The following is a 26,360-nucleotide window of genomic DNA, read 5'->3' as shown; positions in this document are numbered from 1 at the left end:
CGTTGATGTCGAGAATTGAGTGTAAAACTGTTCTATATATTAAGCCTTTTCATTAGAGATAAAATTGTTTCATGCAGTAAAACAGTGTTACAAAGACGCGGATATGTTTCCAATGTTCTGGTGGTATACTCAAATCAGCCAATGGAATAAATGAAGTGTATTCATTCGTATCAGCCGCGGGAAATTTTATTTGAATTTTATTGGACACTTACAAAGGTCAGGTCACAATAACACAAAATAGGCAATAAAAATTATACATTGAAGACGAATTTCATAACATGCAGCAAAGACAAATTAGCGCCCCGAGCCGATTGTGACGAATGTATTTCGTATATATTTTCCTACAATAACCGAAGCATTCGTCTGTTTAGTTAGTGTTCGTGTGTCGTATGAATAGATATCGTTGCAAGAAATTAAAATGATCTGTGAAACTAAATTTAGATTCACATCGTACATGCATGATATAAATGCTGGCGAATTCGTCTGTACAGCCTTTTTCGATTTCAGAATTAAATATCTGGTTTATTTAGCATTTTCCGACATATGTTCTTCTTAACTTTTATTTTAATTTATATAAAAATATATGGTTAATAAGTTTTTTACACATTTTATATTAATTAATAAGTATTTGACAAGATCGTATATACTCGCTGTAAACAATCGTTACCATGGACGTGAAAACGAAGAAAAAGAAAACGAATTGGTCAAAAAACGAGTTTGAAACGCTCGTTTCCGAGTATGAAAACAAGTTTGACGTGCTCGAGGGTGATCTGTCCGTTTCCCTCACCGGTTCGGACAAACGAAAAGCCTGGTAAAGCGTTATAGAATGGACGCGTAAGTGGTTGAACATGCAAAGCCTCAGATCAATCATATCAACACAAAAATTCAAGAAAATAAAGAAAATTCAGACAATAATTTAGATATAAAATTTTTAGTAACTGATGATCGATCAATTTTTCTGAAGCCCCTTTTTGAAATAAAACTGATACAATTTAAGCATGTAGTGTCATTGCTAAATTTAAGCTTCAGTGTTAAATGTGAAAACATGTATTTATTCTTTATCGTGTGTATATTTTTCATTTTTGGAGCTTATAACTGGTGCTGGTGGTAAAAGTATAACGTGTGATGAATTTTTGCTAGACTGAAATTGCATTTTTTAGTGAACATATATTCGCAACTCAAAAATCTGCGTATCAATACAATTCTGTATACTGCAGTTTTGAAACATCATCATGAAAACAAGCAATCACGTTTGATCATAATAGGGATATAAAATACTTGCGTAACTTAAATTAAATGTAAAGATTTATGGTATAATAAAATGCTAGATTTGTAACGATCATTATCACTAGTAAAGAATTTTCAAAATTCATGAACATGCAAAGACAGTTCACTTTACAAAATATGCAGGTCCCGGATGTACGTTTTTTTATTTTTTTGTTCAAATTCATTTACGTTTTTATTCAATGTAAACGAAACGAAAATGTAAATTAAAATAAAAACTATATTTCAAGATTGTAATGTATTGCGCTTTTTTAGGGTTTTGTTTTATAACTGATTTAATGCACCTCTTACACTAAATTTCAATCGCTGATAAAAAATAACACTATCGCGTCCACACCACTTATAATTATAATCAAATTGATATCTGTTTTATAATTATTGAAATATCATTTATTAACGTCTTACTTTAAGAAAGAAAACGGGTATTTATATTTTTGCTTTGTGAAATTGTCAGTATTTAGTCAACCGACGACCTTTACTCTGCTAATATGTAAATGCCCGCAATCGAGAGGTGTGACGGCCAATCTATTTTTAGTAACGAAAAACCCCGCTTGTGACGTCACGCCAAAACCTCCTTTATAATACCCTCCGGCGACAGACGATACCTTTCAACAATTTCTTTTTTCGCTTATACCTCAGTCGCAAATAGACACCGATCACCGTCCCATCAGCGTCCAACGTATTTTTCCGTTCATCGTGCTGGCGACCGGCCGATGATCGCACGGAAAACAGGCCAATTTGTAGCATCGGGCGGCGTCCGGATTAATTTTAAGTCTCACTAAAAATTTTACCCGACGTCGGGCCTGGGAAGGAATCGAGTTGAGATCAAAACAAGATCGGACGATCAACGCACGGTTATTGCCCGGCGATCGCCCGACATCGGATTCATTGAACGTGTATCGGCAAAAATAAAGGTATTTTCCAAAGGCATATACATCGGCCGGCGACCGTCTGATTGCAGGAGGGCCTCCGCACGATGCCCGACGGACGCCGGACGATGCTCGTTATGATACACGTACAATGAATCCGATGTCGGGCGCACACCGGGCGATAACCGTTCGTTGCTCGTCCGATCTTCTTTCGATCTCAACTCGATTTCTTCCCGGGCCCGATGTCGGGTAAAACAAACTGTGATATAAAAAATTAATCCGAACGCCGCCCGATGCTACAAAATGACCCGATGTGCGATCGATCATCGGCCGGCGCCAGCACGATGAGCGGAAAACCGCCGGATAATTTTTGACTGAGGCATTAGATAACTTAAGGGGTCGATTCGTGCTCGGAATATTCGAGGACGAATTTCGCGTACTGCTAACGCTTCAGCAACGGAACCATGACAGATTGGCGTTATGCCAATTTTTCTGATTTACGCGAAGTACATATCTGGCGTAAATTTACGACAGAATTTACGCACTGCGTTAATGTACGCTGTTTAGTAAAATGCGTTTTTGAGAACAAGATTTGCGTACGCAAATATTTACGGAAATTATTTAGCTTAGTGAAACGCACTCCTACACACTGGATGTATGTCACGGAAACGAGTGTTACACTGTTACCAAATTGGCATTTAGTTTAATCGCGAGGTTAAAACATTTGACAAGATTATCGTTACAAAATGGGATAAGACAAACATGGTTTCATTGATATGTTAGTGAATCTGTGTATAATCAGATTCGTGTGCATATATTGCTTTATTACGTTTGTCATGCTGTACTGAAAGAGCATGGAAATGAAATGGATTATATTGCAAGGCAACATATTAATATTAATTAAATACATGTAAATTAAATAGATCACTTACACTTTAGTGTGTTTTTTATACATGTATGTGTTTAAATATTCCTCGAAAAAAACAGGTTTTCACGTGACGGAACGGTTTGCCCTTTTTGGCTTAACTGCGCGTTAAAATATGCGCTTTTTGAATTTTCTTCACCATGCTCATTTGCCCTACTGGGAAAAACACTATTTAGAAATTATTTTCTTTTTCGGTGGACAACAACTTCGCATATGCATGTTTGTGAAAAAATGTCATTAAGTTATTCGTTTCTCGCAGGGTCTAGATGCAAGCATGGATGTCACACTTCTGTAAATGGACTCATGTAAAGATATATGAAATATATGTTGCTATTGAAGTGATTTAAAGATGCCCAATAATTTATAATAACATTTATCCTGATATTTGAGCATTTATTTTTTCTTCAAACCCAGTTACTTTCCTCTTTTCAAGAGATTGTTACGATTGAAATTTCAAATATTGTTTATTTAAAAAGTGAACAACCATAAAACTTGATATTAAAACGTTTTAAAACAAGACAAGTGATTGCTATATCTATTGCCTAAATCTTAAAAATTGTTTTTGGTTCATTTGTCTTAAACTAATTATTTTTGGGGTTGCAGAGTTACGTTTAAATGTTTTGTTCCACTAAAATGTGCAGGCTTTTATTTCTAATCAATATGCAAACTAAAATAGACATATTTAAGCTGTTGCCCGCAAATTAGGTAGCGCCTATAATCATATTATTATATATTCATGTTCGAACAATTGTGTTAAATGTTGGTAGAAGAAAATATATGTCAATTCACATTCATTTACTGATATTTTGTAGCAGCTGATGCTTTTACGTTTAATTCGCTGAAAACTAAAATATGTATATATTTCATCTTACTTTTACCGCGGGAACCAGACAGCGTGTTGCTACCGTTTTGAAAGGTGAACGTATTTACCCATGTAGAAATACTGCTTCCGGTTGAATGTAAACATTTCCAAAATTGGCAATTAATTTGTTCATCAATTCGAAAGGCGGCTTGCAATTTGAAATTCTTACTGTTTAATAGTGGTACTACTGCCTACATATAGGTACGGGTCATTTCTGGTGTATTCTCAATAAATAATTCAATAAGAATTTAATATATAAACACTAAACACTCTTTGCAAATAACGCAGAGACGTAGATAACAACGAATTATGGTCGTTTCGTCCCACTACCAGATCGAGCCACTGATATTACTGTTGAAATGGGGGTAGCGTTTCGTCCCACTGATAATATATAGCCGGGTAGGTGTGAATTATATAGCCGGGTAGGTGTGAATAATACCGTATCTATATAGGTGTGAATGAAAACGGGAAATTTTGCACCTGTGATGGTCACCTCTGGGCCATGTAAAAACAACATTGTTTAATTTCAAGATTATTTATTCAGGTTAAATGTATTCAGCATGCGATTTTTCATAATTGAAGATTGAATTTAAATATGAAAAATTTAATTAAATATATTTCAGTCAAAGATTTATTTTAAAGTTGTCATATATATATATATATTATATATAGTACATTAACAATATTGATATGGAATACATAAATAAAATAAAACATCACGCCACAAGATATATTTCACATTTTGTACACATATATACACACAATAAAACAGCCTCTTAGCAAATTCAGTACACTACACGTTCTTTTAAATCAGATTTTACAAGATGTCTTAGAAAAAAATTACACAAATAAATACATATTCACAAGCAATAAAAACAGCCTTTTATACACATAGCAATAATATATACAAACAATAAAACAGAGCCTCTTATACACAACACGTTTTTTTCAGTTGTTTTTCTTCAGAGCTCGTCTTCGTCGTGAACCTGGTCATGGGATGTATCAGGTCCCAGACTGGCAATGCGACTAAATGCCCGCAGAAGCTGGGTAGTTGTTGTCTCATGGTCCTCATACTGCTCCCATATGAGGAAGAGTTTCCCATGGGCTTCTTGGTATTTCTTCCGATGCACGCGTGTCAGGGCGTGCTCAGACACTAGGCGGATCGTCATATCTGCCTCACGGCGCAACAGTGTTCATTACACAGTTTGTACAATCCACGCGGCAAATTAAAGATTATTATTATTCGGTATTATTCACACCATCCAGGCTATTATTCACACCATCCTGGCTATATCTTATCAGTGGGACGAAACGACCAATCCCTCCCTACACAAATATCAGTGGCTCGAACTGGTAGTGGGACGGAACGACCATCACCCGATAACAACTACGTCTCTGATGTTGCGAATGAAAATAATGCAATTTAGACGTATAACTTTAACAATTGACTACAAACATAATGTTGTACGATATGGTTACCAAATTGTGAAAACATGTACGGGTAGTGGGGGGTCTTAATTTTATGAAGACACAAGGAAACTGCTTCATCATTATAGCCATAATGTCATACCAAATTTGGCAGTAATTTAGGGATCTCAGTCCTCACAATTATGACACTGAAATTATGACATTTGATTGCAAGTAAACCAGCATTTAAGTATGGCTTAAAGTGAATAAAGACAAGAAAAATGTAATGCTTCCTTTGATGAGAAAATAAGGTTGCTGCATCAAATTTTAAAACATGTGGTATTTTTATAGTAACCTTTTTAATTGTATATATTAATTAAAAGTTATTAACAAATCTTTTAATAATTATATGCTATGGTTACAAGGAAAATGTATGGTTATTGTTAACTAACTAATTTATGCACTTGAAATCTTGATCATGACCGCTATTTGTTATTTGGACAAGTTTCCTTTGTGTTAGCACAATTAAGCAAAACAAAATAGTTGATTGCAAGAAACAAATCTACCCTTAAGTTTTGTTATTGGGACTCTTACAAATGTTCATTAACATAATTTATCTTCGCTTTTGCACTCTGATGTACATAATAAAGTTACAACAAGGAACATATTTTACAATAGGAGGTTAAGGGGATTTCGATAATGACGTCACATTTGCGCATGCTTAAATTTTGGCCGTCAACACTGCGGCCATTTTGCTATTGTATGTATTTGATGAACCGCATCGTGATAAGGTTACCACAATAATCTCTACTTGAAATATATTCGCGACCCTTTTTAAGAACAACAAAATACTCAGAAATTGAAATTCTTTCAGAATGAATTGATTTCAATGAACGAACACGAAATTAATAAGGACGAAAACAAACAACAAATAGATTTATTTGATTTAATCAACACAAACTGATTTGAGCCTATAGATATGTCTGTAAAAACTTACCTTGTTACAGAATTATTAAATCCTCTTGATAAATGTAATTGTTTTTAGCTCACCTGAGCACGTTCACCTGGGCACAACGTGCTCATGGTGAGCTTTTGTGATCGCCTTTTGTCAGGGTTGGCATATTGACCGGTCAATTGAGTATTGACCGGGCCGGCGGTCAATACCTGGTTAAAACCGGTCATTACTGGTCATTATTGGTCAATACTGGTCGATTGAAAATTGTAGCATTTAAACATGACAAAGGAAGAATTTAAGCTATTCTATATTAAATCAATCATTAAACTGTAATTGATAAACTTTTTTTGAGTTATCTATTGTAAAAAAAAGCTTTAAAGCTGGAAAAAATACTTCTTTATTATTTATGGAAACGGTCTCAAATACAAAAGAACTAAGGCAATATCTTTATCTCAATGTATCACATCTGTTACTGAAGTATTATTACTATTGTAGTTATCATAGTATTTCACTGATCTATTGATATATCTATTTGATAAGCTGATGGGCAAACAGAACTCTTGTGGTTTCTAGGGTCATAAATGATCTAAACCCTAAGCCTTAATTGGTAATAAAATGCATGCACTGGTATGTCTCTGATAGTGACAATGAAGCAAATCTGCCCTTAGGCTATTTCATTTCACTCAAACAAAATGAGATAACTTGCTATTAATGTTATTAATTTAATAGTTACTTCTAACTTGTCTACTTTCTATATTAAGAGGGTTTTCTTATTTTAAAGTTCAATTGGTCTTCAAATGAATAAGCAATCAAAGTTCTTGATTTTGGCAACAAATAATGTTAACCAATTGTTGGTCTACTCTAGACTCTTCTTTTCAATTATTTCTTTCTTTTAATAATTATTTCTTATTAAGTTTTTTTTTTTTATCAATGGTAAAACAAAATATTTTTTCACTATTTTGTTAAAGAAATCCAGGCGAGAATACATGACAAGTAAGGGTTGTGTCAAAGGTGCCATGTAAGGCCCTATTATCAGTTTTGGGCGCCCTAACCTGTATAGGTTTGAAGACTGTGAAAGACTGTGGAGACAGTGGGGCATGAGGAACAACTAATACACAGGTTCTTGTTGAATCAAGCACAGAATTTTCTGAGCATTCATAATTCGTTAGAATTGAAAAAAAAAATCCAATCGACCAGCAAAATCCAATTTACCAACTTGACTCATTTTCAAAATTTTGAGAGATTGGCCTACAAATTGCATGAAAAGGTATAAAATAGTGGGTTTTAATAGCTTATAACATTATTGGCAACATGTCTGTTTAATTTATATTATCAATATTGTTTAATTAAGCATGGAATATTAATCAAAATTGGGGGTAAGGTTCAATCGACCAGTATTGACCAGTAATGACCACTTTGGGAGTATTGACCGGGGCGGTTTTAACCGGTAAAAACCGCCAGTTTAAACCGGGGGCGGTCGATTGGTGCCAACCCTGCCTTTTGTCCGTCATGCGTTGTGCGGCGTCAACATTTGACTTGTTAACTCTCTAGAGGCCACATTTATTGTCCAATCTTCATGAAATTTGGTCAGATGATTGATCTCACTGATATCTTGAATGACTTTGAAAATGGTAATGTTTGCTTGAAAAACATGGCTGCCACGGGGTGGGGCATTTTTCCTTATATGGCTACAGTGGGGTTAGGGATTTTGTTCTGCAAATAAGGGGTTGCTTAGGGATGAATATTTTGGGGGATTAATCTCTTACAATCCGGATTTTTTTTCCAATCTTGATGAAATATGGTCAGAAGATTTGTCTTAATGATATCTGATGAGTTCGAAAATGGTTACTTTTGCTTGAAAAACATGGCCGCCAAGGGGCGGGGCATTTTTCCTTATATGGCTATATAAGTCTATAGTAAAATCTTGTTAACACTCTAGAGGCCACATTTATAGTCCGATCTTCATGAAACTCGGTCAGAAGATTCATCCCAATGATATCTTGGACGAGTTCAAAAATGATGCCGGTTGGTTGAAAAACATGGCCACCACGGGGGCGGGGCTATTTTCCTTATGTGGCTATAGTAAAACAGTGTTAACACTCTAGAGGTCACATTTATTTTCCGATCATCATGAAACTTGGTCAGAAGATTTGTCCCAATGATATCTTGAATGAGTTCGAAAATGGTTTTGGTTGCTTTAAAAACATGGTCACCAGGGGCGGGGCATTTTTCCTTATATGGCTATAGTAAAACCTTGTTAACACTCTAGAGGCCACATTAATTGTCCAATCTTCATGAAATTTTATCAGAAGATTGGTTTCAATGATTTCTTGGACTTGTTCGAAAATAATTATGTTTGCTTGAAAAAAAGGCTTCCAAGGAGGCGGGGCATTTTTCCTTATATGGCTATAGTGAAATCTTGTTAACACTCTAGAGGCCACATTTACTGTCTGATCTACATGAAATATGGTCAGAAGATTCATCCCGATAATATCTTGGAGTAGGATGAGTTCAAAAATGATGCCGGTTGGTTGAAAAACATGGCTGCCAGGGGGCGGGGCACTTTTCCTTATATGGCTATAGTAAAACCTTGTTAACACTCTAGAGGCCGCATTTATTTTCCGATCTTCTTGAAACTTGGTCAGAAGATTTGTCCCAATAATATCTTGTTATCTCAGGTGAGCAACTTTGTGCCTTTCAGGCTCTCTTGTTATTTTATTGTCCACACCAATTTTGACAGTCTTTGTTTCAGCATTTTTATCCCAGTGTTTAATTGCCCCTTTGTTCATCACCAACCGATTATCTCGATATGATTGAATACTGTCAAGACAATAACTATGAAAACAGGGTGTCATAAACCCGGGGACCTATACCCTGCATATACTACATGTGTCTGGTCATTTAACACTATTTATGATACCTTCATATCATCTCTTGGCATACATAAATTAAAATGCTAGATTTGTACCGCTCATTAACACTAGTAAAGAGTTTTCAATATACATGTACATGCCAGTTCAATTTTCAAAATATTCATTTTTTTCATTTGAATACTTATTAAGTTTATTAATATTTTTACTCAATGTTAACGAAACGAAAATGTATTCAATGTTAAAGAAAATTAAAACAACATTAAAAGATTGAAATGTTTGTCACTTTTTAAGGGCTTTGTTTTCTAACTGATTGAATGCACCTCGCTGATGATAAATAACACTTTTGCATTCACACCACTTATAATTATAATCAAATTATTACGGTGTATGTTTTATTTATTTTTAAAATATAATTTCTTTACGTCTTACTTTAAGAAAGAATACGTGTATTTATATTTTGTTTGTTTGAAATTGTCAGTATTTAGTCTTCCGACGACCTTTACTCTTATACAATGTAAATGGCCGCGATCGAGAGTGTTGACGGCCAATCTATTTTTAGTAACAGATAACCCCTCTTGTGACGTCACACAAAATCCTCCGATGGATATTAACATAGTTTCCAAAACCATGTAAAAATGAATATTAAAATGTTTGTAGAGGGTAGTATTCTTTTATTTAAATCATTCAGGAATATGCTACACAGTACCCAGTATTGATTACCTGAGACCTTCTTTAACCCATTCAGCCCTATTGTCGTATATATGCGTCCAAATAATCTACAGTGGAGTTCCTAGCGTTGTTTATAATGTGTCCAAATAATCTACAGTGGAGTTCATAGCGTCGTATATGTGTCCAAATAATCTACGGTATAGTTCCAAGTGACTCATTATATGCTTGCCTTCCAATTATCGACAGTGTGAATTCCTAATGACATAAATATACAACAACTTAGATGTAGCTCAGAATGCCTATTGACTTAAAAACACGTCTGGTCAAGTTGGTTTTTTAGCTCACCTGAGCGATAGCTCGGGGTGAGCTATTGTGATCACTTACCGTCCGGCGTCCGTCCGTCTGTCTGTCTGTCTGTCTGTAAACAATTTGTAAACATCTTCTTCTACTAAACCATTGAGCCAATTTCAACTAAATTTCATGTGGAGCATCCCTAGGTCATGGGACAAAAGAATTGTTAAAAAAAAAATGATCACATAACCAAGATGGCCGCCATGACCATATATGGTAAAAACCTTAAAAAATCTTCTTGTCAGAAACCACTCATCAGATTTTCAAAAAATTTCACAGGGATGACCTTTGAAGGCACCCCTGAAAAAGTTGTTCAAAGAAATTTGATTCGTCAAAAAACATGGCCGCAGGAGCTCGTTGAACTTTGCATGTTTATTCGTTTTTGCCTATTTTGTGAAAACTTTCAAAAATCTTCCACATTTTTGTCCGATCTTCTTCTACTAAACCATTGAGCCAATTTCAACTAAATTTCATGTGGAGCATCCCTAGGTCATGGGACAAAAGAATTGTTAAAAAAAAAAATGATCACATAACCAAGATGGCCGCCATGACCATATATGGTAAAAACCTTAAAAAATCTTCTTGTCAGAAACCACTCATCAGATTTTCAAAAAATTTCACAGGGATGACCTTTGAAGGCACCCCTGAAAAAGTTGTTCAAAGAAATTTGATTCGTCAAAAAACATGGCCGCAGGAGCTCGTTGAACTTTGCATGTTTATTCGTTTTTGCCTATTTTGTGAAAACTTTCAAAAATCTTCCACATTTTTGTCCGATCTTCTTCTACTAAACCATTGAGCCAATTTCAACTAAATTTCATGTGGAGCATCCCTAGGTCATGGGACAAAAGAATTGTTAAAAAAAATTTGATCACATAACCAAGATGGCCGCCATGACCATATATGGTAAAAACCTTAAAAAATCTTCTTGTCAGAAACCGCTCATCAGATTTTCAAAAAATATCACAGGGATGACCTTTGAAGGCTCCCCTGAAAAAGTTGTTCAAAGAAATTTGATTCGTCAAAAAACATGGCCGCAGGAGCTCGTTGAACTTTGCATGTTTATTCGTTTTTGCCTATTTTGTGAAAACTTTCAAAAATCTTCCACATTTTTTGTCCGATCCTTTCCAAATTTGCACAGTGTCTTTATATCAATGAGGACACGAACCCTACAAAAAATGAGCATTATTGGTCCATGAAGTACAGAATTACCTCCCCTTGAATTGAGAAAATGGTGTTTATGCAATAAAGTCCAAATTTTTCATCCAATTCTTTCCAAACTTGCACAGTGTCTTCATATCAATGAAAACTCGAGCCCTGTCGAAAATGAGCAACATCATACCATTAAGTCCAGAATTATCTCCTTGAGATGGCAGATTTAGAAATAATTATAGTGTACTCTTTTTTCCAATTAATAGTGCTATTAGAGTAAAGGATTTGCTGGCTACAGGCCAGGTTTCTCTGACACGATTCTCTTCTGATGGCTTTGCTGCAGACCACATAAACCCTTAACCCAGAACAGTTAATTCTTTCTGCAAATGTTTGTGACTGTGGAAATCATTGAAATAAAAGGAGAAATTGCTGAAATTAGCATTTTCTCCTTTCATCACAATGCTTCCTACCCTATTAAATCAGTTTCTTCTTATTCCATTATAATTTAATTTGTCGTCTGCAACCTCTTTCAATTTGGAAAAGGGTTAACTACCAGAAATCAATTAATGCTGTAGTTTTGTTGATGAGAAATTATTTTTCCTTTAAAATGGGAGGTGATTATTGCTTAGGAAATGGCTCTGGTAGGGTTGAATCATTGTGGGAAATTGAGAAATTGTTCAGTCCAAAATATGTTGATTGGTAAAAGGATTTATCCTTATGCAAACATGGGTTGCCTGTTTAGTCGATGATATCTTGTCAATTTTGAGAAAAAGGAGGAATCTCTTCAAAACAAGCAAAAATTCCTTTTATCTCAATGTTTAAGTTTTTAGCGTACCTGAGCAGATCATATTCTCCTAAACCATTGAGCCAATTTCAACCAAATTTCATGTGGAGCATTCCTACGTCACGAAAAAAAATATTGTTAAAAAAAAAATTGGTCACATAACCAAGCTGGCCGCCATGCCCATATATGGTCAATACCTTAAAAAATCTTCTTGTCAGAAAGGGCTCGTCGGATTTTCAATTTTTTTTACAAGGATGATCCTTAAAGGCTCCCCTAAAAATTTGTTCAAGAAAATTTGTTTCTTGTCAATTACCATTGGGCCTAAGGCTATTAAATTTGTTCAGGTGAGCGATTCAGGGCCAATGTGGCCCTTGTAAAAATGAGCTATTTATTTGCTGTATGTTTTCCAACTTTAAAAAATTCTTGTAACAAATACTTTCTAAGTTTGGAAATTGATTTTGCTTAATTTACCATTTCAAAGCGTGTTAAAATAAGATGAAAATAAAAATATATTTGAAGTAATGCCTGTCACTAATAGTAACTCATGTTTTTTTTTGTTTATTTCATGGATAGTTATTTGTATTCTATTTAATGTTTTCCAAGTACTTATATAAGCATATTAAGATGTTCTCAGATTTTGGCTGTTTTTTTCCATACATTACCTGCCATTTAAACATTTCAGTGCTTACTATCTATTTATGTGTGTTTTTATTGTAAACATGATCTTATTTTTATGTCTTTAAATAATTAATTTTGTTTTATTTTTAGCTTACCTGAGCACAATGTGCTCATGATGAGCTTTTGTGACAGTGATCACCTTTTGTCCGTCGTGCGTTGTGCGGCATCAATTTGCCTTGTTAGCACTCTAGAGGCAACATTTATTGTCCAATCTTCATGAAATTTGGTCAGAAGATTGGCCTCAATGATATCTTAGATGAGTTTGAAAATGGGTTTTTTTGCTTGAAAAACATGGCTGTCAAGAGGCGGGGCATTTTTCTTTATATGGCTATATAATTATGGCTATAGTAAAACCTTGTGAACACTCTAGAGACCACATTTATTGTCCGATCTTCATGAAACTTGGTCAGAAGATTCATCCCAGTAATATCTTGGAAGAGTTCAAATATGATGCCTGTTGGTTGAAAATAATTCATTATTTTGTTTTGATTTAGAAGTTCTGCCAGATTTGGAAATTATCATATGTTACCATATTCACTTTTAAATTTGTGTTAGATAATACAATGTCAAACATGTGTCATGTAATCAGTAAACAAAATAGCAATACACTTCCTGAAAACATAATATCTTACATATGTATTTCACGAAACTATCAATAAACAGATAATAATCTGTCAGGCATTCAGATCTGATGAGGGCACCGATTATTGAGGGGTAAATAAGGCTATTTCTGAATGATAGAGTTTGCCTAAAGATAAGGCTATAGTATGGAATGAGTTAAATACAAGTCGATCTCCTTATTAAAACAATTCTTATTTATAACCTTGCCTACGAGTTCACTTTGTTATTGTTATTACTTACTGCTTGTCATGAAAATGTATTAGTTTCTATAATATTGTGACAAGGTCTAGTTTAGTCTGAACTTTTAAAATAGCAGATGATAGATTATTTAGTATACAATATTGTTTTAGTCCCCTACCGGTGAAACTGGAGGGGACTTATGGTTTGCGCTCTGTCTGTTAGTCTGTCACACTTATCTGGATCCTGCGATAGCTTTAAAAGTTCTTCATATTTTTCATTAAACTTGAAACATGGACAGATGACGATATGGAGATTATGCACGTCATTTCATTATGTTCCTACGTCAAGATTCCTGGTTGCTATGGCAACAAATAGACTAGAAATATTGCTGAAAAAGGTGGATCATGCGTTAAATTAAAAAGTTCTTCATATTTTTTCATGAAACTTGAAACATGGATAGATGGCAATATGGTGATTATGCACGTTATTATACCCCCACAAACGAAGTTTAGGGGGTATATAGGAGTGAGCTTGTCTGTCGGTCGGTCGGTCCGTATTAAGTGTCCGCTCTCTAATTCAAGTAGTTTTCATCAGAGCTTCACCAAACTTGGTCAGAAGTTGTATCTAGATGATGTGTAGGTCAAGTTCGAACATGGGAAAACTAGGTCACGGGGTCACTTAGTGCGTTTTAAGCATTAAGCATGGTGTCCGTTGTTTTTTGTGAAGACAACATGCAAAATATTCTGTGTCAATGCGGAATGTGGGGGTATTCGTCACGTCTGTGACAAAGCTCTAGTTTCATTTTGTTCCTATGTAAAGAATTCTGGTTGCTTTGGCAACAAATTAACTACAAATCACCCTATTGGTGCAAAAAGGTCAAAAAGATACCATGTTGTCGCCACTTTTTCGCGGCGTGAATACTGGCGGTTATTCCACCTTATTAATAAGAACATTTTAAGAAACCTTGCTACATAAATGTCATTAACTATATTATCACTTTAAAAAGTATGTTATTTCATAAATAAAACAATAAGTACCTTCATAAGTCATACCTTCATAAGTCTTAATAAGCTTTATTTGTATATAAATAAAAAAAAGTTCAACTTGATAAACAACACAGATAACCAAAATTATATAATAATGTTAACATCAATGTATTAAACAGTATGCTGCATAAATGTTTCGAAATTAATTATTTAAACATAAAATCACACCAATGTTCATCATTTGAAAGGGAATCAGAAAATAAAGCATCTCACTTCAAAGTGTTTAACAGTTATATTTGGTCATTTGGACATGATATACATCAGCTTCTGTTGTTAACAAGTTTTCTGTTAGTGGTGGATGATTTCCAGGTTCAATTAAATGACTGTTGTTCACGCCTTTTTCCTGACAGAAAGGCCCAGATAATTGCCACCATCCATTCTAGTTGCCTGAAATAGCATAAAACATATTTTTACTAACTACATGTATCAACATCAAACCAACACATAAATGTCCCTATCTTTAAATGTCCGAATTTAACATATCCGAAATATAGTACATCGAGTGAATGTTTTATATTTAATTCAAAAATTGTTGTTATCTTAAACAATTTATATCCTTCCCAGAACATTACAATAATGAATCTATTAAACAGAAATGCTCACAAATACCTGTTGAAACAAGTTTTTATTTGTTGATGTGGAGAAATTAAATGCTTTTGCCAGCCCCATGGTTTTGATTTTAACAAAGAAATAGCGGCCCTAATAATCGTTATAATTATTGATCGTCGTGACAGTTTGTCCCCGTGTTACTTAACTTATTGCTCAATATCATAAAGGAGCCGTTAATCCGATAATAACCCCCATAAAACTTGACAATAGCAGTAAAAACACCGTTTGTAACACTTACACGCTTCGGTGATTTCTAATGCACCATGCACTGTAGGTCGCTTACATCGTCGTAAATCTATAAATACAACTGACAGAAGCTGGCCGCTAATGCTCGGTCGCGTGCTTTCGACTCGCAGTACATTTTCGGATAGGATTTTACCGATTTTTTTAAATTCGCCACTTTTAAAAAATTGGAGCCACATTTAAAAATTTAGCGCCATTTGGCGCCAATGGCGATCGACAGCGGAACCCCTGTAGTGCGTTCAGTTACAGCGAACGTTCGCCAATGATGGTTCGTTTGCGATTCGGTCTTATTGAACGATAAGTTCGGCGCGAACGTTTCAAGATGGCGGCTCCCAGAAAATTGATTGCGATGTTGATGGCGGAAATCGCTAATAACACAGAAAGTACTTATCTAACAGATATTTCAAAAATAAAAAACCTATAATAATTTGATTATAATTATAAGTGGTGTGGATGCGATAGTGTTATTTTTCATTAGCGATCGAAATTTAGTGTAAGAGGTGCATTGAATCAGTTATAAAACAAAGCCCTAAAATAGCGCAATACATTACAATCTTCAAATGTAGTTGTAATTTTCTTTTACATTGAATGAATTTTCGTTTCGTTTACATTTAATGAAAATATTAATAAATTTTAGCATTCAAATGGAAAAAAAACACCTTCATATTTTGCGAATTGAACTGTCTTTGAATGCACATCTATATTGAAAACTCTTTTGTAGTGATAATGAGGGATACAAATCTGGCATTTTATTATACCTTAATCTATACATTTATTTTACCCAAGTATTTTATATCCGTATTATGATCAAACGCGATTGCTTGTTTTCACGATGATGTTTCGAACACTGCAAAAACGCACGATCTTTACACGTTATTACATCGGAGTTTACATTTGCAGGTACCCGTTAAATACGATAATTGTGTAGCAGTAAATTTCTACAATATTTTAAATGTATTTCATTATAAAACACTTAAGTGTTATGTTTAAACTGGTTAATATACATACTTAATAGTTCCTGTTAATCCATTTCGGACAAATGTACGCCTATTTTTTAAATATGTTCAAATGTTTTATTAAAGCAACTGTTAAGTGTTTGGCTTAATATGCCAAGAGATGACACAGAGGTATCATCAATTGTGTTTAATGACCAGACACATGTGGTTAATGACCCCATACTGAGTCATACAAATATAGGTCCCTGGGTTTATGACACCCTGTTTTCTTAGTAATTGTCTGGACAGTATCCGATCATATCGAGATAATCGGTTTGTGATGAAGGGGCAATTAAACAATGGGTGGTTAAACATGCTGAAATAAGGAGTGTCAAAATTGGTGTGAACAATTAAATAAAAACATTTACATGTATCAAGAGGATTTAGTTAATCTGCAACAAGGTAAGTTTTTACGGACATATAGGTTCAAATAGTTTCTTTATGTTGATTACATAAAATCAATCAATTTGTTGTTTGTTTTCGTCCTTATTTGTGTTCATTCATTGGATTCTATTTAATCTGAAAGAATTTCAATTTCTGAGTGTTTTGTTGTTCTTAAAAAGGGTCGCGAATATGATTGAAATCTTATCACGATGCGGATCATCAAACGCAAACAAAAGCAGAATGGCCGCAGTGTTGACGGCCAAAATTTGAGGATGCGCAAACGTGGCGTCATTATCGGAATCCCCAAAACCTCATATACACTTTGTTTATTGTTCAATTCATTTTTGTACTACAAAAAAAGGAAACAATATCGAAGTTACACTGAACAAATACAACATATTTATTTGTCCGCCATCTTGGTTTCGCTAGCGAACTATAGCGAACTACCTCCCAAGAGGGTTCGCTTCGGTTCGCGAACGTTCGCGGCGAACCGAGCGTTCAGTAGCGAACGTTCGCGACCGTTCGCGAACTATAGCGAACGTTCGCTGTAACTGAACGCACTACTGATGTGCCTTCTTATTTCAATGTCACGTGGTACCTTTTTGAACCAATGCAGCGAAATATTATTGCTGAAAATGGTGGTGTTTCACCGGTAGGGGACTTTTATTGCTTGGCAATAGTCTTGTTCATACATAAAATGAAATAAAAAATAGATCAAGATAAGTTTGTAAGACCACTTAACGTTATTATTGTAAGTGTATAGCAATTGGCAATACCTTAACACATTTATAAGTGTTGTGCCCATATCTATCTCATGAAATTGCCTATAAATGAACCTGTGTTATCTGTATATTATTTCCAGAATGACGCGTACATAGAGAGGTCCTCCAAAAAGTTTAAAATAAGAAAACGAAAGACAGAAAGCAATACACGGAACGTGACATGGAAAGGGACAGTGCGATTATAAAGGACTTAGATTCCACAACCTAAACTAGCGTAAACACTATGTCTTCTAAGGTAAGTGTGGTGACCATAAATTCAGACCAAAAACAAGGTGACTTAAACTCTGTTTGCGTCAAAATCGAGACTGATGAATGGTATAATACGGCTGCTGATTTGTATTCTGTGTGTGCCAAATCAGAACAAGTTTTATGGGAAGAGAGACAATCAGATTGCAACAAACAAGATTGCCTCAATTTAGTAAATGAACAAACAGGATGTTTACAGACGGATCAAATTAACACCAAACAAGATTGCTTCACCTCCGAATGTGTTAAATCAGAACAGACACAATATGAAATTATGCAACAAGATGTCACCAATTCTGTATGTGTGAACAGAAACACGATTGCCAATTCAAACGCATATACAGCACAAGATGAGCTCCATTTTGTATGTGGGACAACAACACAGTTTCTAAATCCAAATACAGACCGGTGTTATATAACAACAAATGACCTCAATTCTGTAGGTGGTATAGCTAAACAGTATATAAATACAGATAAGGACAATAAAAATAGAACAGAAAATGATCCAAATGTTTTATGTGATCATTCAAACGCAATCGAGGATCAAGCTCAACTGGCCTACCTAAATTCTGTATTTCTTACAAGTGAAGAGAATGAGCTTTCAAATGTTGACCAAAATTGTGCTAGACCAACTGGGGGCGGAGAGACAATACAAAAGGAACTTTGCTCAAACCTTGATGTTCATAGACATTCGTACTCCGAAAAAGATGACTCAGGTATTTTTATTTTTAGCTCACCTGAGCACAACGTGCTCATAGTAAGCTTTTGTGATCGCGTTTTGTCTGTCTTGCGTCCTAAACTTTTGGCTCACAGGGCTCGTGCTGTCGTTCGCCATTTGAGCCATTTGCGAAATATTGAACATTTGCCTCTAGAGGCCACATTTATTGTCTGATCTTCATGAAACTTGGTCAGGCTATTTTTCCCAATGATATTTTGGATAAGTACGAAAATGGTTCCGATTGGTTGAAAAACCAGGGCAACCAGGGAGCGCTGAATTTTCCTAAGTTATATGGCTAAAGTAAAACCTTGTAAACACTCTAAAGGTCACATGTATTGTCCAACCTTCATGAAACTTTGTCATAATATGTGTTCTTATGATATCTTGGATGAGTTCGAAAATGGTTCTGGTCTGTTGAACAACATGGCCGCCAGGTGTCGGGGCATTTTTTTTTAAATGGCTATAATAAAACGTGGTAATTAAACACGCTAGAAGTCACATTAATTGTCCAACATTCATGAAACTTCGTCAAAACATTTGTTCTAATGAGATGCTGTTTGAACATAGCCATTTTCACTTTGCTTCTGAGAAGGAAAGGGTTTAATGATTGGAAAAAAAGCCCTGGGTTTGAGTGTGAAACTGTTGTACCAGCTGAACATTTCTATATTAGATACAATTGTTTAACAAATAACACTTTTTGTGCAGACTGGACAATCTGATCCAAGATGACAGATCACACACATGCATCGTTTCTTCATTTTTTATGTCCTTCTGTTGGGATGCATTCAATATTTGACAGAGACGACTGCAGCAGTAATTTATTATCATTTGAATGTTGAATCTTCAGATGATTACTTTGCAGAGATATTCTTTGAAAGAGAAAAAAGAAAAAGTGAGAGCAGTCATTCAACTCTTGTGAGACCAAAGAGATTTTTATGTGAAGATTCATCCAGTGGCGTGGTCAAGCCAATGAGTCCTTCAGCAAGAGGTAGTGTAGATTTATTTATCATATTTTTAGATTCAATATATTAAGGGGGGGGGTAACTCAAATTCATGAATCATAAATTTAAAAAAGAGTCACACGCAAGTATAAATTATTATTTTGGCTACTTGTGACTTAAACAAGAGTGTCGAAAAACTAACTTTCCTTATACATTATACGTCTCCTAAATAAACAACAGACACAACGATATAAATTAAAAATACAGCTTGTATTATGGTACCTATGCGTACGACCAGATGACACATTTACTAGTATAACGTATAACAACAAACAAATGTGAACAATTCACATTTTTATATAAATTTCATAACTCATACATAAAATGACGCTCATATAGTTTACACACAAAAATCAACAAACAGACTATATTCCTACAGATAATCATTTTCATCAGAAAACTTGTCAATATTTTATATCCAATAAAATATTAGGAAAATGTTCTCTGGTTCGTATCGCAAAGCCAAATGGCTTCTCCACTAGCATATTTACCCGCAAAAACAATACACTGAGCGACCCCTACAGGAGACTTTCTTATTCAAAGGAAAAAAAAAAATCTTATTTACTGCGCTCAAACTAGGAAAATTATATTAGTAATTACAGTTGTTTAATTAAATGATTTGTTTGCAGATAGTTCAGAGAATGCTGTGACAAGGACTGTCCCCCTTTCTCTTAAACCAGCTGAGATGAAATTGAACAAAAAGGGTTACAGAGTGAAGAAAGTTAAGGTACATATATAAATTAGATTTTTGTTTTCCTCATATCCACATCACGGATAGGGAGGTATTAAGCATTGTGCTGGTCCATACGTATGTGTGTCCGTCAGTCATGAAGCTTGTTTTCCAACCTATCTTTTACTACTGGTTGGATCTTGCTCAATTGTTTGCTAAATTGTTCACAGTTGAAGGACATTGTGACATGTTTGATGATCATAAGGTTAGAAAGATTTGCTGCAACCAGTTTTCGCGGCATTATGGTCCTTGGTCTATCTTTCCTCTTGAGTAAATATAATCTCAAAATTTTATGTTTTAAGTCTTTAACTGTTTGGCAGAATTCGCTCAAACTTTCACTATTGGATTAACCTTAATGTGTAGTCAACTGTAAAGAACAAAAAAATGCGTTGACCAGTATTTGCAGAATAAATGCCCTGTGTCTGTTATTTGTTATGCTCGCACTTTATGAAGGGAATAATGGGGGGGGGGTATTGATTCATAAAGAACGTCCCTAGCATGTCAACTTGTGCAAATCCATATTTTGGTTCGGATATTTTTGACAACTTGATTAAGGACTCCTTTTTTCCCATATAACTCAAAAATTATTTCTGATAGAGAGCTGAAACTTTACATACATAATTATTTACATATCATCTATTGCAGAGAATGAAAAAAGCCAAGACCCCAGAAAAAGAAAAGACTGAGTACAGTCTTCAAGAGAGAAACCAAACCAACTGTATGAACCTGGAACCTCGAGATAATGACCATTTTCTCTGTAAGCCCTTGAACAAAACATCCATTCCCTCACAATAGAAAGTCTCACGGAAGACCAACAAACACAATAATCTTTTTTAACTCCCTGATCAATTAATTTAGGTAGTTTAAACCTATTTATTTTAGCTCATTTTTATCGAAAGCCTTAGGCTTATTTGAAACGCTCTCGAGTCCATTTCCTGGGACTAGAACCAGTTCTTGGTCTCTTTGAGAGATATCTAAAGAACGCTTCCACGGTGGAGATTGAACCCATGAATTCCCGGTCGCTTGCGGACACCATATCCACTACCCCTGGCGACCTTTACAAGTTAAGCTATTGTGCTATGTCTTAAGTTCGGTGTAATGTGTTGTACATGGTCAACATTTTGCTTGTAACCACTCGACAGGAAACAGTCAATATTGATAGAACTTTGTCAGTATATATTTATATTGAAACCAAATTAGAACCTGGGTCAAGAAGGTTAAAAACTAGACTATATGGTGAAAACCTAGAGAATCTGTCTTACTACAATAAAAGGCACATGTATGAATCTATCATGATTTAACTTGGTCAAAAAGCTAAACTTTGCAATTATTGAATGGGTTAAGTTGAGTCAAAACTAGATAAACAGGTTAAATTTTGAAAACCTTGTTAACATTTATAGCCGTGTTTAAGACTCAATCTTGAAACAAACTTGGTCAAAATGTTAAGATTTATCAATATCTAGGCCAAGTGCAACTATGGATGAAGTTCGTTACAAAAACTAGGTCACTGGGTCAATTTCAGAAAAGCCTTGTACCCATATGACAAGCCGCTTAGTCAATATTGAAGAACCTTAGTCATAATGTTCATCTTGACAGTAGCAAGTTAGAATTGCAGTCAGATTGCTCCAAAATGAGGTCCCTAGGTAAAATCTGAGAAAAATAGTAAAAGCACTTCAATAGCCTCATAGATGCCTCATTGCGATTAAATTTGTTCAATATAATGTAAATGTTTTTCTTGACCATTTCGAGGCATAAATTAAACCTCGTCACACGAAGTAGCAAACTATGTCACTAGGTCAAAGGATTTACCTATTTGAACAATTCTACCTTGATCTCAGGTGAGTCCTTTAAAGTCATCATGGCTCCCTTGTTATGCTCCTACATTCAGATGGGGATATATTTGTTTTCTGTCAGATCATGTGTTGCACATACCTTATTAAGAAAAAAGAAAATTTGATGAAACCATATGGACTTTATTTTTAATGAACTGGTGACTCTGAGAATAGTAAAAATATAGAGTGTTGCTACGCAAAGTCTGTCTTTCAGATATGTTTCTTAATTAGCAATTTAATAATAATATTCATAATACATAAGTGGGTTGTTTAAACTTGATGTTCCAGTGCCTGACATTAGTCGTTTACTTAGTTTTCATTTTTGCCTTGTGTTTATGTTGCTTTCTTAGTCTGTGGAGAATGCAACATGGAGTTTGAAGGGGACTGCCCTGTCCATGGACCCTATAACTACATACAGGACAAAGAGGTAGGGCTGTGTTCATCTTAAAAACATAAACTACATGTGGTGGAGAAAATAAGGGAAAACAAACATATAATTATAGGCTTATGAGACTGCTACTTGAGATTTGTATTACTGGTAATAAATGTAAAAAACATTTCAATCTTTTAATATATGTCAATATATTGAAGAAATGCCATAAATATGCCCTTATTATTTGAATACAAAAGAGTGTGTCCAGCACATTCTCATATAATTTATTATAAACTGCAGGTGCCAGAAGGGGACCCACTTAAAGCTGACCATTCCGTGCCTGATTGCCTTGAAATCAAAATGTCCAAAATAGCTGGAGCTGGTCTTGGAGTATTTTCCAAGATGGAACTGGAATCCAGGGTCATGTTTGGACCATATGGGGGCGATGTCATTGCTGAAAATCAGAAATCAGGATATTGCTGGCAGGTAAACGTGAGGTGATGCTTATTTTGATGCATTGGTACCTTTTTATACGCCCTTATGTCAAAAATGGATGAATTATAAGATCACCCTAGGCGGGCGGCCGGCGGGCGGCATCCACAACAGTGTGCGCTCTCTAATTCAAATAATTTTCATCAGATCTTCACCAAACTTGGTCAGAAGTTGTATCTAGACAATATCTTGCTCATGTTCGAATATGGATCATGCTGGGTCAAAAACTAGGTCACGGGGTCACTTAGTGCATTTCAAGGATTTAGCATTGTGTCCGCTCTCGTATTGAAGTAGTTTTCATCCGATCTTCACCAAATTTGGTCAGAAGTTGTGTCTAAATGATATCTAGGTCAAGTTCAAATATGGGTCATGCCGGGTCAAAAAGTAGGTCTCAGGGTCACTTAGTGCGTTTAAAACAATCACCATTGTGTCTTACCCTAGTCTCCATTAGTGTTTCGCGGGTTTTTCGTTTATGCTCTCCACGATTTTGAGGAAATTGACAGTCGGCATTTTATTTACGGGTATTTTTTTCATACTTCATATATGCCACTCAAATGGTCAAGTTATCAAGTTGTCCAAAAACGGGCGTATCTTGTGACAGTTTGGCACTATTGTTTAGTTTGAAATACAAGGGTTATTTCTTAAAGTCTAAATGATTGAAAATAAAGAGCTGCATTTTAAACAAATGCATTATCTATCTAGCAGTCTCTAAAGGGTATTTAATGTTTATTATTCCACCACAGTGAGGGAGGCATTAAACATGTTACTTGTCCGTCTATCCTTCAGTATGTCTTTTGACCTCAAAGCTTGTAATTTCAACTACTCTTAAACTAGTGGGTGGATCACATGCAAACTTTTAAATGACTTTAAATTGTAGATACTCATAAATAAGGAATTAGGACTTCTAGGAATTTGGGTATGATTATAGTTTATTGTCTGTTTTATAATGTATTTTCTATGTACCTATTTGGTAAATCTTCCTCAAACATTCAAAATTTGAATGACCCTAATGTATAGATAATTGCAACGAAAGTAACTTTCGCTGCATCTATTGTTGGCAGAATTATGGCATTGATCAGTTATATACGGGCAAAAGCCCGCAAAGCGGGCGTTGACCGTTTATTTATATCAATTTTCTGAAATACAGAGCGACATTACCTTATAGGCTATCAAGTCAAATAATTCCTGCCGTCATCTATTTTCGCGATGGAAGATCAAAGACCGTTGGAGGCACTTCGACAAACGCTACATGACACGTAGATGCATTCCTCAAGAAACAATACGTCATGGCAGTGATTATTGTGTAGCGAGTCGTACTCTATGTTATTGTATTATACATATGTTTTTCAACGCCAAATGCGATTTTTTGTTTTTCTTCCTATTTTCCTGTTTCCCGGCCTAACGCCGTTACGGGAATAAGCCAAATACCAAAGACTGCTATACTAAATTTCGCGTTCACTTTTTCCAAACATAATGTTCAGAAAAATAACCTGTCTAAAATGTATTACCTAAATCCCGACCTCCCTTTAAATTTAAGACCTCTAAACAACGCTGGTGTTAATGATTATAACAAAAAAGGCTTTTTAAATATATATTTTTATTAATTTATGAGTATAATAATAAAAATAAGGTGCAGAATTGAACGAATACAATAAATTCGAGACTAATCTTATTCGATTAATTGCGTCGGGAATTAGATATTGCTTTTCAGGTCACTAGGTCAAGGTCACAGTGACTCGAAACAGTACAATGGTTTCCGGATGATTACTTAAGAATGCTTACGCCTAGGATCATGAAACTTCATAGGTACATTGATCATGACTGGCAGATGACCCCTGTTGATTTTTTAGCTCACTAGGTCAAAGATCATGGTCACAGTGACTCGAAACAGTAAAATGGTTTCCATATGATAACTCAAGAATGCTTACGCCTAGGATCAGGAAACTTCATATGAACATTTATCATGACATGCAGATGACCCCAATTGATTTTCAGGTCACTAGGTCAAAGGTCAAGGTCACAATGACTCGAAATAGTAAAATGGTTTCCGGGTGATAACTCAAGAATGCCTAGAAATTAAACTTCATAGGTACATTGATCATGACTGGCAGATGACCCCTATTAATTTTCAGGTCACTAGGTCAAAGGTCAAGGTCACAGTGACTCGAAATAGTAAAATGGTTTCCTGATGATTACTCAAGAATTATAAGGCCTAGGATCATGAAACTTTATAGGTACATTGATCATGACTGGCAGATGACACCTATTGATTTTCAGGTCACTATGTCAAAGGTCAAGGTCAAAGTGACAAAAAACGAATACACACAATGGCTGTCACTACAACTGACAGCCCATATGGGAGGCATGCATGTTTTAGAAACAGCCCTTGTTTATGGTAAGATTCTATGCAATTCAGATATATAAGGAAGGCAGAGCGAGCCACTTTGTAGATGCCCAGAACAAGGCCACCTCTAACTGGATGAGATACGTGAACTGTGCAATGACAGACGAAGATCAGAACCTTGTAGCATTCCAGTACAAAGGAGGCATCTATTACTGCACATTGAAGCCAGTTTCGCCAGGTATACATGCATGTTGTATGACTAAATATATGACTATTCAATGAGGTTTTGTCTGCTTAGAGCAGTCTCACCTTTGTAATACGGGTTCAATTCCCTGTACAAGCGCATATGTGTTTGCTCGATTGTCCCCATGCAGGAAAGTTGTGGTTTTCTCTGGGTTCGCTCGGGTTTGCCCACAGTATAAGAGAGCACCAATATTGATGTGATTGATGTACAGTATAAACTGCTGAACGTATATGTCATCAGCCAAGCTCCACCTGTCATTTGTTGTTTCGCCCCCTTATGCTTGGTACAACCTCGAGGTAGCGAGGCAAGTAGTGATGGCCAATCACTACCTCGTCTACAATGGCTGCCAATTTGGTTTGCTGCGGAGCCAACTGGATGCTCGTTTAGCTGTCTTGCCAAGGGCGTGGATTGTAGTCTTCCTGACTTTTCCTTCGGATCCCAGACTTCCACCAGAAAGATCCATGTCTTCCATCCTCTATCTCTGCATACATCTGCCAGATCCTGGTAATCAGCTTTCTTCAGCTCGATCCTCTCCTCCAATGGCACAGTAAGCTCTAGAAGGATCACCGGCATCACCGCTTTTGACTATGTCAGGTCTGTTAGTTGAATGGGCTTCTTTCTCGGGAAAAAACTAGTTTTTTTCCCTAGGTCTGCACGCATCACCGAGTCGTTTCCACTTTGCAGAATAAAAGATCTGGAAATGGTTGTTGCAGT

General features: G+C 35.5%; 1 protein-coding gene across 8 annotated transcripts in view; it reads left to right on the top strand.

Moving 5' to 3' along the window:
• Positions 1-26,360, top strand: part of LOC127841264 (zinc finger protein 492-like) — a 219,297-nt gene that overhangs the window by 20,261 nt on the left and 172,676 nt on the right. For 4 of the 8 annotated variants that reach the window (XR_008030831.1, XR_008030830.1, XR_008030832.1 and 1 more), the window contains exons 1-8: positions 4,017-4,141; positions 17,747-18,628; positions 19,478-19,618; positions 20,261-20,358; positions 21,007-21,118; positions 22,544-22,620; positions 22,867-23,052; positions 25,475-25,640. Coding sequence is in view for 5 of the 8 variants with exons in the window: in XM_052369941.1 (XP_052225901.1) it covers positions 17,890-18,628; positions 19,478-19,618; positions 20,261-20,358; positions 21,007-21,118; positions 22,544-22,620; positions 22,867-23,052; positions 25,475-25,640 (1,519 nt within the window). In the remaining 3 variants the exon portion in view is untranslated. Of the gene's footprint in view, positions 1-4,016; positions 4,142-17,478; positions 17,537-17,746; positions 18,629-19,477; positions 19,619-20,260; positions 20,359-21,006; positions 21,119-22,543; positions 22,621-22,866; positions 23,053-25,474; positions 25,641-26,360 lie in introns of those variants that run through there. The other 4 variants (XM_052369943.1, XM_052369942.1, XM_052369945.1 and 1 more) reach the window with 4 other exon arrangements.

The sequence above is a fragment of the Dreissena polymorpha genome, chromosome 8, assembly GCF_020536995.1.
Source record: "Dreissena polymorpha isolate Duluth1 chromosome 8, UMN_Dpol_1.0, whole genome shotgun sequence".
NCBI lineage: Eukaryota > Metazoa > Mollusca > Bivalvia > Myida > Dreissenidae > Dreissena > Dreissena polymorpha.
The sequence above is the reverse complement of the archived record's forward strand: the minus strand, read 5'-3'. Positions and strand labels throughout refer to the sequence as shown.